The following is a 14,384-nucleotide window of genomic DNA, read 5'->3' as shown; positions in this document are numbered from 1 at the left end:
CACTGAGAAAGGGTTCAGGGCCAGAGGGAAAAAAATCAAGGCAGTGGTGGAACTCCAGCAATGGTGGATATTTATTGCTACACATCACAGATGGGCTTCTGCCTTCTTTAGAACCAATTGGTTCTTGTAATTTGTACAAGCCTCTCCTCTTTTTGTCTCTGACTAGGTAGGATATGGGATATAGGTACATGGTGGTTTATTATAGAGAAGGAACTTTTGAGATCAACTTCAATTTTACTCTGAAGATATGTTAAAAATTTGTGAAAAGTGGGCTCTTTCCACTGGAATTTCTGCAGAAGCCATTTAGGCAATTGTCTGATAGTTTATGGGAGTGCCTGGAGTCATGCCATCCTCTGTGATGGCAGAGAAGAAACAGGATAACACGGACATCCCTTGATAAGATGGGTGGATGGGTGGCAGCAGGCCATCCTCCAGTAGTGTTCCTTCAGTGTGATAGTACAAGATCAGCACTTTTGTTCTTAAAACTCATGGATGGGTACTGGGAATGAGATTGCTACTTGGGGTAACCAAAAGAGAGTGAACTAATACTTCCTGTTGAAAAGGTGTATTGTACCTTCTTTGTGGCTTTCTATCTCTCTCATATGAATCTCTTTTTAAGGGGGAGCCTTGCGTCATGGGAGAAAGGAAAATATTCAAGAAACGGAAGCCAGGAGCTCAGTGTGCCCTGGGCCGAGACTACTCCGGGACAGTGGTCTCAGAACCCTGTGTCTGCGCTGACTGGGACTTTGAGTGGTGAGTCCCTTGACCTTTCATCACCACTTCCCACCAGACATTTACCTGTTTGGGAAATGGAGGTGAAGATGGAGTTATGGGGAAGGGAGAGCTAATCCAGAGGTAGGGGGGCATGACTGCTGGCCTGGAGGCCTGACCGCCCTGGTTACTGGGTGAGTTGGGAGGGCTGAGTCTAGAAGGGGAGCCACAGGAAAGACCACTGCTGTATCAGAACAGCATTTCAGAGGACACCTCTCCTTATCTTCAGTTCAGAGCTGTATTGGAAATTTCAAACTGGGCACTGACAGCTCAGAGAGCTACTTCCCTGACAGTGTTACCTCCAGACAGTTCACTGAAATAGCACTCTTCCATGTGAACTCTTCCCAATTTTATATATATATATATTTTTTTCTCTATTTTTAAAAAAATGTTACATTCAAAAAATCTAAGAGGTCCCCACATACCCCCCACCCCCCTCACCCCATTCCTCCCACATCAACAACCTCTTTCATCATCGTGGGACATTCATTGTATTTAATGAATACATTTTGGAGCATTGCTGCACCACATGGATAATGGTTTACATTGTAGTTTACAGTCTCCCCCAGTCCACCCACTGGGTCATGGCAGGACATATAGTGTCCAGCATCTGTCCCTGCAGAACCACCCAGAACAACTTCAAGTCTGAAAATGCCCCACACCATATCTCTTCTTCCTTCTCCATACCCTCATCAGCTTTTCTCCATTGAATGACAACTACAAAGAACACCTGTAAATCACACTTACTAGTCAGTGACTACAAAATTTCCCAATATTTACCTCCAGCCCTGACATCCCTCTCCTCTATGACTGAGATATATGTACCCATCTACTTTCTCAGCATCTGTCTCCTTTTGAATTGCTGGTAAGGATTTCAGACTTAATGCAGCCAAAGCAGACCTCTTCTTGAATCACCTTGTCCTCCCTGTTGGAACCTGTTCCTGCCTCAGTTATTCCAGCCTCAGGAAACTTCACAGCTATCCTTTCAGTTGCTCAAGTCAGAAATCCCAGGAGGGTTTGATTTCTTCCTTTCCCTTACCCTCAGGTCCAGGCTGTCAGCAAATCCTTGCAATGTCTACCTCCCAAATACATTCCATGTCAAAGCACCACTACCCAGCTCCATCGCTACACATCTGGATCACTCTACGATTCTACTAACTGCCTCTCCACTTCTACCCTTGAAATGTCAAAATCCGTTCTTCTGATGGGATCCATAATTATATTTCTAAAACATGACTCAGACCTTGTCACTATGTTTAAAACACAATGGCTTCCCCTATCCCTTAAAATATTCCAGTGGCTTCCCCTGTCCCTTAAAATGTAAACTAGTCTTTTTCCTTGTCTTGCTCAATTTGTGGATGATTGACCCTACCCTAACTTTGACTCTTACTTTCCTATATTTTTCCCTCATTCACTATATTGCAGCCAGACTGCCATCCTCATGTATTTTAACTAATACAGGCTCATTCCCAGGAGAAGGACCAGCAAGGGCTAGCTAGGACTTCTTCCAAATCTCAGCATGGCTGACACCTTTGGATCACTCATATCTCAGCAAAAATATCAGTTCCTCAGAAATGCCTTCTAAGAACACCTAGTCTCATAGATACTGTTTTATTGTCTCCATGATATTAATTACTATATGAGATGATCATGCTTTCTGATTGCTTTATTATTGTCTTCCTTTCCCCAGGAGAACATAAGTGCTATTAGTGCAGGACATTCTTTATCATTTTATCTCCAATGCCTAGCCCACACTAAGCATTTAATAAATAGTGCAGCATGTTTCTGAATACTGTTCCTTTTAAGAGTGTCAAAAGCCTCCCCCATATTGTGAATGAGTGTACATCACTCTGATCCCAGGTAGAAGAATTCTTTCTCTTCATTACCGACAAAAGCTGAAGCTCGATTTGGATATTTACATGGCACATCCAAAATTAGAAGACAAAGCTGAGGGCTCAGGTATCAGCCTGTAAGTGAAAGGGCAGGAGCAATGACAGGGTGCAGTCTGGTCTTTTCTATTGTGTAATGCGGAAGCAAATTCAGATGGGTTCACAGAACTGCCCCTGCCTTACCCATTCCTTCTCTGTTCAGTCAGCCTATTTCTAGACCTTGACTTTTGCTATAAGCCATCTGTTGTTTCCCACTTTCTACAGGTTTACAACTGGTAACTAAGAGCCAGCTAGATGACTTTCACTTGCTCTTCCATCTCTGAATACATGCCCTTGGAAAGTATGACTTCAGTGAGAATCATTAAAATGGGGTGTATAAAGTGGAATTTAAAGCTGAATGGCAGGGTCCTTTCTGTGGCATTCTTGATCCTTTGGAGACAAAGGGTATTTCCACACTTGGGAGTAATAATTTTTTAAGTATTAACTATGAATACAGCAAAATAGCCGTAGCAATGTGTACAGTAGGCCACTAAGAATTACGGCTTGTGAAATATTGGCATCAACTTTCCCTGTGTCCTTCTGCAGACTGACCCCAAAAAGACACACTGTCCTTGAATATGTCATGCTGCCTTTTTCTCCTCTGTCTCTCTGAGCTGTAATAGATCCTAACCCATTGTTGGAAAAATTCACAGTTGAGAAGGATCAAGAATTGTAACAAAAATAGTTTTTCTTCAGTAATTCCATTATCCTCCACTTGTCTAGACAAGGATCTGATAGTCCCAACTTTTGAGCTAGGGAAATATTCCTAGTTCCTTTGACTTCACCTTTCCAGCTGTAAAATACAAATGATAACATGTATCTCATTGGGTCCTTAGGAGGAATAAATTAATTAGTAAGTGAATTAATGTAGATTTTATCCTAGTGGTATATACTACAAATATCCAACCTATGGTAGCTCTTGCTGTTCCTGCTGTTGCCAGAGATAAATGCTCCCTTAGGTATTTTTAGCAAGTAAACTAGAGCTTATACATCCAAATAAGAGCTCTCTTCTAAGTAATACCTTTGGGGTTTATCCATTTATTTCAATGCTGGTGCCATTGCTTAAAATGTTTCTGAACCCTTCTTTGGGAACTGTTGTCAGCATCCATCTGTAAGTAAAGCAGAAAATGTAATCCTTACAAGTCATTCTGTAGTTCTCAAAGGGTTTCTGCCTATAACTTGTATTGATAGAGGTACCGCCTGGATTCAACACCCTGTAATGTCAGCTTCATTAATGTTATTTTAACAAGAGGAAAATGAGCCTCTGGGATGGTCAGTTCCTTGCCCAAAGTCACATAGCTGGGAAGGAAGATGCTGGGGTTCAAATGCAGGTGTGGCTAAATCTAAGTTCCAGTTCTGTCCTCGACATTATATCTATATTACACTGTTTCACAAGAAATCAAACAAGTCTTTATTTTTAGCTTCATTTTGTATCAGAAGAAAGTCCCCCAAATTAAAACTCAAACCCAAATGACCTAGGCTCACTGCCATTGATGAGGTTTATATAGACTGTTACATTACTCGAAAAGCAATTCCAAATGAAGTATTTTTGAACACTGATACTCTAGAGTTGTAATATGTGTATGGTCTCCAGTCACACCTCTTATTTAATAGAAGATAGAAGCACCTGTTGGGGATGAGGTAGGATTAAAACAAATAGACAAGGTTTAACACTGGTTTAGTGGTCATAATCTGACCACCTACCCCCCCCCCAATCATATGACCTATAAAGTATTTTTGAACTACTTCTGTGTAGAAGGTCTGGTATAGGAGAGGTTGTTTGATTTCTCAGGTTTCTGTTTCATTCCAATGTTTTTAAGGGACAATGCGAATGATTATATGAAGTGGTCCCTCTTGTTTTTAATTCAACTTCAATAAGCAAAGCTATTGGTTAAAAAATAGTTTTTCTGTTTGTTTTAAATGCTAGTTCTGGAAGGCAGTGAGAGGCAACAGTTTCTCAGCCTTGACTCCTTCTCAATGGCCCTCCCTATTAGGAAGGGATATTAGCTGAGTAATCTGAAACACCCAGCTCAGTTAGTACCAACAATTATCACACACATTTTACTTAGTTGATTCCCTGAGTTAAAACAGGTCATGTTCATTTGATTGGTTCCCACCCCACCCCCACTCCTCCCTTATCAACAACCTCTTTCATCATTGTGGCACATGGATTGCATTTGATGATACATTTTGGAGTACTGCTGCACCTCATGGATTATAGTTTACACTCTCCCCAGTACATTCAGTGGGTTATGGCAAGATATATAATGTCCAGCATCTGTCCCTGCAATATCATTTAGGACAGTTCCAAGTCCCGAAAATGCTCCCACATCACACCTCTTCTTCCCTCTCCCTGCCCTCCGCAACTACTGTGCCCACTTTCTCCAGATCAATGCTACAGTTTCTTCCATTACTCATCACAGTAGTTCTATAGTAGAATAAAAGTAAGTCCACTCTAATCCATATTTTATTCCTCCATCCTGTGGACCCTGGGATGGTGAAGTCCATTCCACCTCTGTATCGAGAGGGGGCTTAGACCACTTCATCAGTGCACTAGCCACATTTCCAGTACTCCATAGTCACATGTGGATAGTGGCTACCTTATTGGACAACACAGATATAGAACATTTCCCTCATTGCAGGATGCTCTATTGGACACCAAAGGTCCAAACTGTCAATGCTAGAGATGTTCAGAATGAAGGGACCCCAGAGGGCTGGAGTCATCATGGAAAACTTCCAGCAGGAGGTGGCTGTGAAGCTGTGTAGACTTGCTGCTGAATAAGTATAAGGAAAATGGGCAGCAATTGAACAAGGAACAAGATACTGACACAAGGAGGACAGATATATGACAAGGTTGTTGGTGAGAAGAAGAATAAGAGTGGGGTGAGGTTAGGGAAAGTATTCGAGGGATTGTTGGATTTTCAAAAAAATTTCTGAAATAGTTTGGTTGCAATTGTCTTTCTATATGACTATATTTAGGCTTATGCCTTAGCTAAATGATGATGATGTTAATTATTAATCTGTTGTTAATGGCTGCTTCTGCTTGTTCAGCGCTTACTCTGTGCCTGCCAAAAACCTCTATCTGCCTAATCCCAAGGCCAGCATCCTATACTGCCTCTTACCATGGGTTGCAGGCACCTGTGGAACACCACAGTATCTCAACTGCCAGATGGGAGAAGGGAGGGACGGAGCCCATGAGGCTGTGCATGGCTTGTGAGGTGGGCAGTTCATGCAGCTTGGCTGGAAGAGACTATTACTTGATTGGCTCCAAGGGTCTCAGAATGCCATTCCTGGGGAAGAGGGGGTCCTCCCTAGTGATGATCAAATGGATGCCCCATGGAATTGTATTTGTGCTGGACTGGGTGTTCAGAGTTTTGATTTTCATCTTTGTCTGCCACTATCAGCTGTGTACAGTCTTTGAAAACCCATTTCTTCTCTTTGTCCCTCTCCTTACCAGTCTCCCCACTTGGGGATTTGACCCAAGGAATATAAGTGCCCCTTCCTGTCCTGACATGCAGAAGCTTTTTGATTTCTGAAGATGTCCTGACTGTTCCTCTTTTAGATTGTCTGAACATTCTCCCTGGATGGGATTTGGAGGCATGGAGGCAAGGCCTCTGGAAATGGGCAGGTTTTTCTCTGAATTTTTAAAGTTTCAAAACCCTTTTATAGTGAAGAAAGAGACAGAGGCACCTTATGTCTTGAAAGAAACTGCTTGTGTGTTTGCAGAAGCCATAGCCTGTACACTTCCCTGAGGCAAGTCAAACTTTCTGGTGAATTCTCTCCATATCTCACAATTCAACAGAAAAAAACACCTTTCCCCAGGAAGCTGGAGCAGCAGCTGGAAGTGGTTGTTTGTCTAAATCATGCAGACTCTGGAGCTGGGAAAGGTTGGGCAGCACAAGATTTTAATACACATTAAGCAGAAGTTAATGAAGAAGTCCACAGCTTGGGGGCAGCCAGTGATATTTCTGTTAATGTTATTAAATATTAATGAGCTGCTTTTTCTCTTTGGGCCAAAACAGCATGCCTGATGCACCCTTTTTTAATTTCTGAATCTCTAGAAGGCAGCAGAGCTGAACGAAACTGCTAGAGATGGTTACATTTAGCAAAGCACATTAAGACATTTCTCTCCTTCCCAAAGCCGCTTAGGAGAGCACCCTTTCTCCAAAGATGACCAGTATTTCCCAGGGTTAGCAGAATATTCAAGAGATTCACCTCTTGAAGCAGTTGGGGGATTTTCTAGGCATAGTGAAGACACATCACAGCCCTAGGTTTCCACAGATAAATAATGCTTAGAAATAAACTATTCAGAGTGTGCTGGGAAATCCTGACTCACCTGCTCCCTGGGAACAAACAAATAAACAAATACACTCTGATTTGTAACATTTGCTGATTGCTCTGAATATTCCCACCATGGCCAGTTTGCTACCAACATGACATCACTGAACATGGAATTGGGAAGAAATGTGCAATAGCAAACCACTGCATAGTATATCCACCAACCATATATATAGATGTACCTAATCTCAAGAGCACAGATAATAGTAATTACAGCAAATTAGGAATTCATGAGTCTTGAGTATTTATTAACTTTTTAATAGTTTAATTTAAATTTTATATAATTTTATTTTTAGTAATATCTGTGTTTAAGAACTAGCTTGCAAAATTCCTGAAATTTTCAGTTGGCTCTCATGGGCTGTTACAAACTGGCACACCACAAGGTCTATTTAAACTCTTAGGCTGGGAAATCACCAACATTTCATCAGGGTGCTTGGGAAAGGCCTTACTTAGCAGACATATGTCTCTCTCCTTCCTTTCATTAAAATATGGCTATAGCAAAGCTTGCCTTGCTTCCCACCATTCCATCAAGCAAGCCACAAAATGACTAGATTGTATAGACATCTGTTAAGACTTGGGATACTCGTCTTTGGGAGACACTGGAGGGTCATTTATGGGCTAATAGTGTCCCTGAATTCATAGATGTAATGCAATAGGATAATTAGTGTGATCGTTTTTAAGTAATTAAAATACCATTCATTTGATAAATATTTCTTCAGCACCTGCTGTGTTCAAGATTCTTATATTGGTGAGCTGATGAAGATTATCTACCCCTCTGCTACCTCCATCCTACAGTCTCCGACATGCTATGGCCCCAAAGGTTTTTACCTGGGGAGTCAGGAATGGCCTCACCTGAGCTAGATATTGTAGAAGGATGAATTGTGTTCTAGTTTCTGGGCTGTTGGAACAAATACCACGCAATGGGTGGGCCTAGTGACAGGAATTTATTGGTTCATGGTTTCAGAGGCTAGAAAGCTGGCTTCCTCCTATGGTCGGTGTTGTCTCACTGGCCAACAATCTTTGGGGTCCTTTGGCTTTTCTATCGCATGGCAGTGCACATGGCATGTCTTTTCTTATCCTGGTTCTGTTGACTCCCAGCTTCTGACTGCTCCCTGTGACTTCTCTTCTATGGTTAATTTACTTTGAGTATAAGGACTTCAGCCACATTGGATTAAGGCCCATTCTTAATCAGTTTGGGCACACCTTAACTATTAACATCTTCAAATATCCTATTTACAAATGGGTTCACACCACAAGATCAGGAGTTGGGACCTGAACATACCTTTCGTAGGCATGATTCAATCCTGAACAAGTAGGCAACTACCAAACACAGAAAAGTATAGAATACTCCAGGAACAAAGGAAGAACCTCTTTGCAAAGGTAAAGAGGGTTGAAGGGGTTGGTTCATTTATGAGTTTGGTAGAGGAAGAAGGATGAGAAGGTGGTCCAGTATCGAAGTAGAAGATAATTGATATGGTCTGATAAATCATTTGCTACTTTTAACTATACTGCTTGGTGCTCTGCCTCCTAACCTGTTATTCTGTTCTTTAGTTCAGTGTGGCAGAATGTTGTATTTCTCTCTGCAAAAGACTGAAACCTGCCAGAGGACAGGAATCACATCAGTCACACCCTTACCCAGGGCAGGGCACCTGTGGAATGGCAAGCATGGAATTAATTTCTCATTCTCCTCTCCCTGGGCTCCCAGATACACACATAGACAATTTGTCTTTGCTTTTCATTGGACTTTAATGAAAACTTGTTTCAAAGAATAGGAGAGCAGAAAAAGAAAGGAAGGGTAGGTCCTGAGAGATCATTTTCCTCGCTGTTTTATGTTTTATTAACACTGATGAATCAATATTTAAATGTCCTGATTGTACTCCTAGTCAAGGAGTTTTGGGAAAACCTTTGATACATCACTTGGAAGCATGAATCCTCCTGCCAAGTAAAGCCACCCTCGGCGTCCTCTGTGGTTGTTTCCAAGAGCAATAATCCCATCCCCACCCCCACCACCACTTTATTGCTCTTTTTCTCCTCTGGCATCTACACTCCTGAGGCACTTATGGAACTCTTAAGAAGTGGGAAAACATCATTTGTACCCCTCCTGCATTGAGGTGTTACTTCCTCGTTGTATGAAGGGAATCATCTGACTTTGTTCATTTTATTTTGGCTAAGTTTTTCTGAAACCTGGGAGAGACTATATTTTTGTTTTGTTTTCTGTTTAAGGGAAATTGGGGTCTGCATTGTATGTAGACAAAAAAGTTTGAATGCCTGTACATTTGTGTGTATGTCTCTGTGCATATGTTATAAAGAGGGTGAGATTGCAGGACAAAATGAAAAAAAAAAGCCTATGAACTCAATTTTTGAACAGCACGTATGTAATCTTAGCATGGAGAATGTACTGTGACCTTAAAGCTCTCCTCTTGGCTGCCATTTTCTTATTTCAGTAATTTCAGTGTGACCAGAGTATCCTTAGAACCTTCTAAGCATCTCTCCTCCTTCCCAGCTAGAGTATCCATCACATTATTTATATTCACTCCTTTTTAAACCTAGAACCTCCATTTGATAATCTACATTTTCTCCATAGAAGAGGCTCCAAACGACTTGGGACTATTTCTACAGCTAAAATCTACTCTCAGAATATGAACATTAGCCTGTCCTGCAAATATTTAAAAGAATAATGGTTGCAGAGATATGTGGTCTGTGTGTTTGTAGGTGTCTTTGCTTCTGGGCATATAAACATTGTGCAATACTTATTTTCCTGACAGTGACTATGGCTATGAGAGGCATGGGGAGAGCCAGTGCATCCCAGCTTTCTGGTACAATCCAGCATCCCTGTCAAAGGACTGCAGCCTTGGTCAGAGCTACCTTAATAGCACTGGGTAAGCAAAATACCTGATGGAACTCAACCTACTGTTTTCCTGTTTCCCTAAGTTGGGATAAAAGAGAACCATTGCTACTGAACCAGAGAAGAGTGACAGAATTTGTTTATGACTAGTAGCAACTGAGGGAAACTCAGCAGTTCTTTAGCTAGGATTACCTTTTTAGGGAGTACCAGAAGAGATTTCTAATCACCCAGATTTCATGGCCTTTGCCACTTACCACTCACAGACAGTAGTTGCTGTTTGGGTCAAGCTTGTTTTTTTCTAGAAAGGAACACCACCTTTTCTTTTGAGTCCAAGTGAAATAAATTCACCCAAGTGTGTGCAGATATTACAGTGCTTTCGAGGGGCCAAGGAACAGAAGCTTTCATGTAATTATGGGAAACCTTAAAAGGTAAATTCAAAAGTCCCATCCTAGGAACTCCTGGAATAAGAAGGTCAAAATACACTCTCTGTAACTGCCAAATTATGTGTGTTTCTTAGTTTACTTCTTAGTGACTCTCTTGGAGGATTGAAAACAATTTCCTTAGAGATTGGTTGTCTCCCCCTTGCCTTCATTGCCTTTATGACCCAGAATAGAGTTGGCACATAGGTGGGTGGTCTCGGCAGTATTTTTTAACTCGGATGTGCCTGTGAGTTATCTGGAGATCCTGTTAAAATGCATCTTCTGATCCAGGAGATCTGGGGTGGACTTGAGATTCTTCATTTGTAACAAGCTGCCCCGTGATGCTGAGACTGCTGGTCCCTGGATCCCACTTTGAGTAGCAAGGGACTAATGTGTTCTCAACTCCAGTCTCAGTTCCATCCACTGCCCGGCAGGCATTCTGCCTTCTCAGCCGAGTTAGTCCACATCTCAGTACTTTGACCTTACCTGGGTGTGAAATAGCCGTAGGTATTATATCCCCACCTGGCATCTAATAGGTGAAAGCAAGATGAAAGAGGTGTGTGGAGTGGTCTTGACGACCCTGAAAACCATGAATAGTTTTAGCCAATAATTAGCTCTAGGAGGGCTGTTCCAGGGACCTGGCTGGGACTTCACAACCCTTGATGCATAATTCAGGTATACCAAAACCCCAAATTGCCAGCCGAATAAATCAGAAAGATGAAAGGGAAAAACTATTCATTGCTTTCAAAGGGTTCCCGACAGGATGTCTACAAATACCTCCAGGTTGCTTAAATGTTGGCTTATATTACAAATCATCCACCAGCTGGCCAGTTGAAGTTGAAGAGAAGGGGATGGTATCAAGTTTGCATTATGACATGGTACCCACCAAAATATCTAAAGTAAAAGCTAATCATCTTACAAATGAATAAAGATCAGTGAGAAATTATGTTGATTATCTTGACCTGTGCTTACCAAAAGAACTATAATGTGTATCAAAATATGTTTTAAAATCTTCAAGTAGCCATATAGAGGTGAAATTAATTTTAATAATATACGTTAACCTAGCATATCCAAAATATTGTCATTTCAACATGCTGTACTAGCCCATATCAATGATTTAATAGCCACAGGTGGAATGTGGCTGCCATATTGAACAGTGCAGCTCTAGACCCATTATGAGATCAACCAGCAGTTAAAAATACAGGACAGCTGTGAGAGGATATAGTTCCATTTCATATGAGATAATAAGTATATAATACATTTGTTTAGCATCCTGCTGGGATCCCTGGATAGAGGTATAGGGAAGCTGGTTTAGCAATGTGGGGACCCAGAGGGAATGTCAGATAGAGCAGTGGACCACTATCACTCCAGAATAATTCATTTTTCTCTGCTTTAGAGGCCACCAGAAAAAGGCTACCTGGATAGATTGGTTAGTAATTCCTGACATACTGAGTGAAAGAAGACAAGATATGATGACAATGATGATGACATTGGTGGTGCATTTATTTTAAATAGTTTGATTAGAACATTTATTTTAGTGCTGCCTTATAGGTGGTGATGTGCCTCATATAAGTCTGTCCTGCAGGTCAGAGCTGCAGGCAAGCATTTGGCTTGGCTTCACATGTTCGGGTTGACAGCCAAAAACGATGGCGTGGTTTTGCTATACATAATGGTGTCCTGTTCACAGAGGGTTGTAGTGCTTTGTTGTGAGGTTTTCCCATGCTACCATGCTGACCTCTTCCAATCTCATATTGTGTCAAGTGGGAAATGAATGTTAGCAAGGAGAGAAAATGTGCTAGAAAATGGCCAAATGACTCCAGAGAAGGGACAACTATGTTTTATGGGGTGGAGTGATATACTCTGATTAATCGGAGTTAGAGAAGTCCAAGCTCCTTTCTGGTACGTAAAAAGCTAGAGATGGCCTCAAGGAAATAGACACAGGTCCCTCACTCACAGAGAGAAGTACCTGCTTCCCTGCTTCCCCAGCCTAGTGAGTTGGCCTCCTCCTCTGTTGTGTGTGTCAGCCATTGATTTTTCTTGGCTGGCTTAGACACTGATCAGCTCTGTGGCTCACTGATTAGGATCAATAATAATATTTAAGGAGCTACTCTTCCTGAAATGTAGGGAGAGTAGTTCCCTGGTGTTTCTTTAGCTTCATAAATGGCTGCCTTCCTTGAGACTCAGTATTTAGGGGCAGCTGTGCAAAGTCTATCTCACTCTTGCTCTCTTGCATTCTCCCTAATAAGCAGACACACACACACACTGAAATGACACAGACCAAACCACACTGTCAATTGTCAATACTCTTTAGGTATCGGAGGATTGTGTCCAATAACTGCACAGATGGACTGAGGGAGAAGTACACTGCCAAGACCCAGACGTGCCCAGGAAAAGCACCTCGGGGCCTCCATGTGGTGACGACTGATGGGCGCCTGGTGGCAGAGCAGGGGCACAATGCGACCTTCATCATCCTCATGGAGGAGGTAGGTGCCAGCCTGGGTCTTGGAAGCTTCTCTCACAGCAGGTAGCCTTCCTCTCTTCCCAGAAAGGAAAGATCTTATCTTTTTCCTGCCAGCCCCTATACTACAGTCAATGTTGAGGAGCTGAGATTTCTGGGAGAAGGAATAAATAAGGGTGATAGTCCCATCCATCTGCCCCATGGGATCTAAGCCCCCTCTCAATTAGAGGTGGATTGGGCATTACTATCCCAGAATCCTCAGGATTAGGGAATGAATGATAGACTAGAGTAGACTTACTGTTATTCTACTATAGACAAATTGTTATTCTAACAATGGAAGAACTTTTATCATTGATGTGGAGGCAGTGACCACCAGAGGTTCTGAGGGGAGGGAGAGGGGAAAAATAGGTGTAATATGGGACCATTTTCAGGATGTTGGAATTGTCCCGAATGGTGTTGCAGTGACAGATAATGGCTATTATATATCTTTGTTGTAACTTAACCAAATTGTGCAGGAGAGAGTGTAAATTACAATGAAAATTATAATCCATGCTTAGTGGCAATGCTCCAATATGTATTCATCATTTTAACAAATGTACCACACTAATGAAGGATGTTGTTAATGTGGGAAAGTGTGGGAGAGAGAAAGTGGGGCATATGGGAATCCCCTACATATTTTATGTAACATATATGTAATCTAAGTATCTTTTTAAAAATAAAAAATAAATAAAGATAAGGGTGAAAGAGAACTTGGCATATTTAGCGATGTTCCTACCTTCATCTTGTGATAAGGATCCAGTTTGCAATGGAGCCCATTGGCCTCAGGGGAGATGCAGATTTGGATATGTTCTTTGGGAGTCTCCTTTGTAGTCTTCTTTGCTGAGGGAGTGTTTGTTACCATTAAACTGTATAGCACAAACTTTTCCAGAAGAAAATTCAAATTTTATGTTTCCTTGAGGAGCTTCTTTTGCTTTATTCTACCCCTTAACCCCACTGATTAGAAAAGCCCACGACTGATGGGCGCCTGGTGGTGCCTTGAAGGTGTGAGGGTACCAGTGAGGGAAGGTTATTGAAATTCCTTTAACTTTATAAAGAATGCCATGTTATTAGTTGCTTTTCCATCAGCTAGCTGCTCCATAAGTTCATTTTTAGTGTCTTCCGCAATCTGGGTAATAAAATCAGACTGCATACATTCATTCTAGGATAGAAATAGCTCTGTTGTCTGCTCCCTGCCAGTAGGAGCTTTCAGCATTTCCCCCACCAGGGAAGTTTCATGCAAGACTTGCTGAAGTGGTGGGACAAGAAGGTTTGCTTGATTTACAAAATCCTCTAAATTTATATGCAAATTGCTCTGTGCTCTTTAGATGTGGGAAAGAGGCCAAAGAAGGCCAGGAGTTTTCTCCAAAGTGTGAGTACTTCAGAAACCTTTCAAGTAGACCTACACTGGACCGGATATTGAAGGGTGACAAATTCCTCAGACTTCACCCAAACTGGGCACTAGAATTAAGAGACTTTAAGAGTCTGAGGAGATCATTACCACATTTCCACTAGGGAGTTTACAGGAGTAGAGCTATAAAAATCTACTCTTGAATGAATATGAAGAGCAATGATCTTATCCACTTGAA

General features: G+C 41.7%; 1 protein-coding gene across 1 annotated transcript in view; it reads left to right on the top strand.

Moving 5' to 3' along the window:
- SORCS3 (sortilin related VPS10 domain containing receptor 3) overlaps positions 1-14,384 on the top strand; it is a 630,681-nt gene that overhangs the window by 578,634 nt on the left and 37,663 nt on the right. The window contains exons 16-18 of the mRNA XM_058298484.2: positions 620-753; positions 9,803-9,916; positions 12,613-12,784. Of these exons, the coding sequence (XP_058154467.1) occupies positions 620-753; positions 9,803-9,916; positions 12,613-12,784 (420 nt within the window). The remainder of the gene's footprint in view (positions 1-619; positions 754-9,802; positions 9,917-12,612; positions 12,785-14,384) is intronic.

This window comes from Dasypus novemcinctus, chromosome 6, assembly GCF_030445035.2.
Source record: "Dasypus novemcinctus isolate mDasNov1 chromosome 6, mDasNov1.1.hap2, whole genome shotgun sequence".
NCBI classification, from domain to species: Eukaryota; Metazoa; Chordata; class Mammalia; order Cingulata; family Dasypodidae; genus Dasypus; species Dasypus novemcinctus.
Note: the sequence above shows the minus strand (reverse complement) of the source record. Positions and strands in the feature narration are given on the sequence as shown.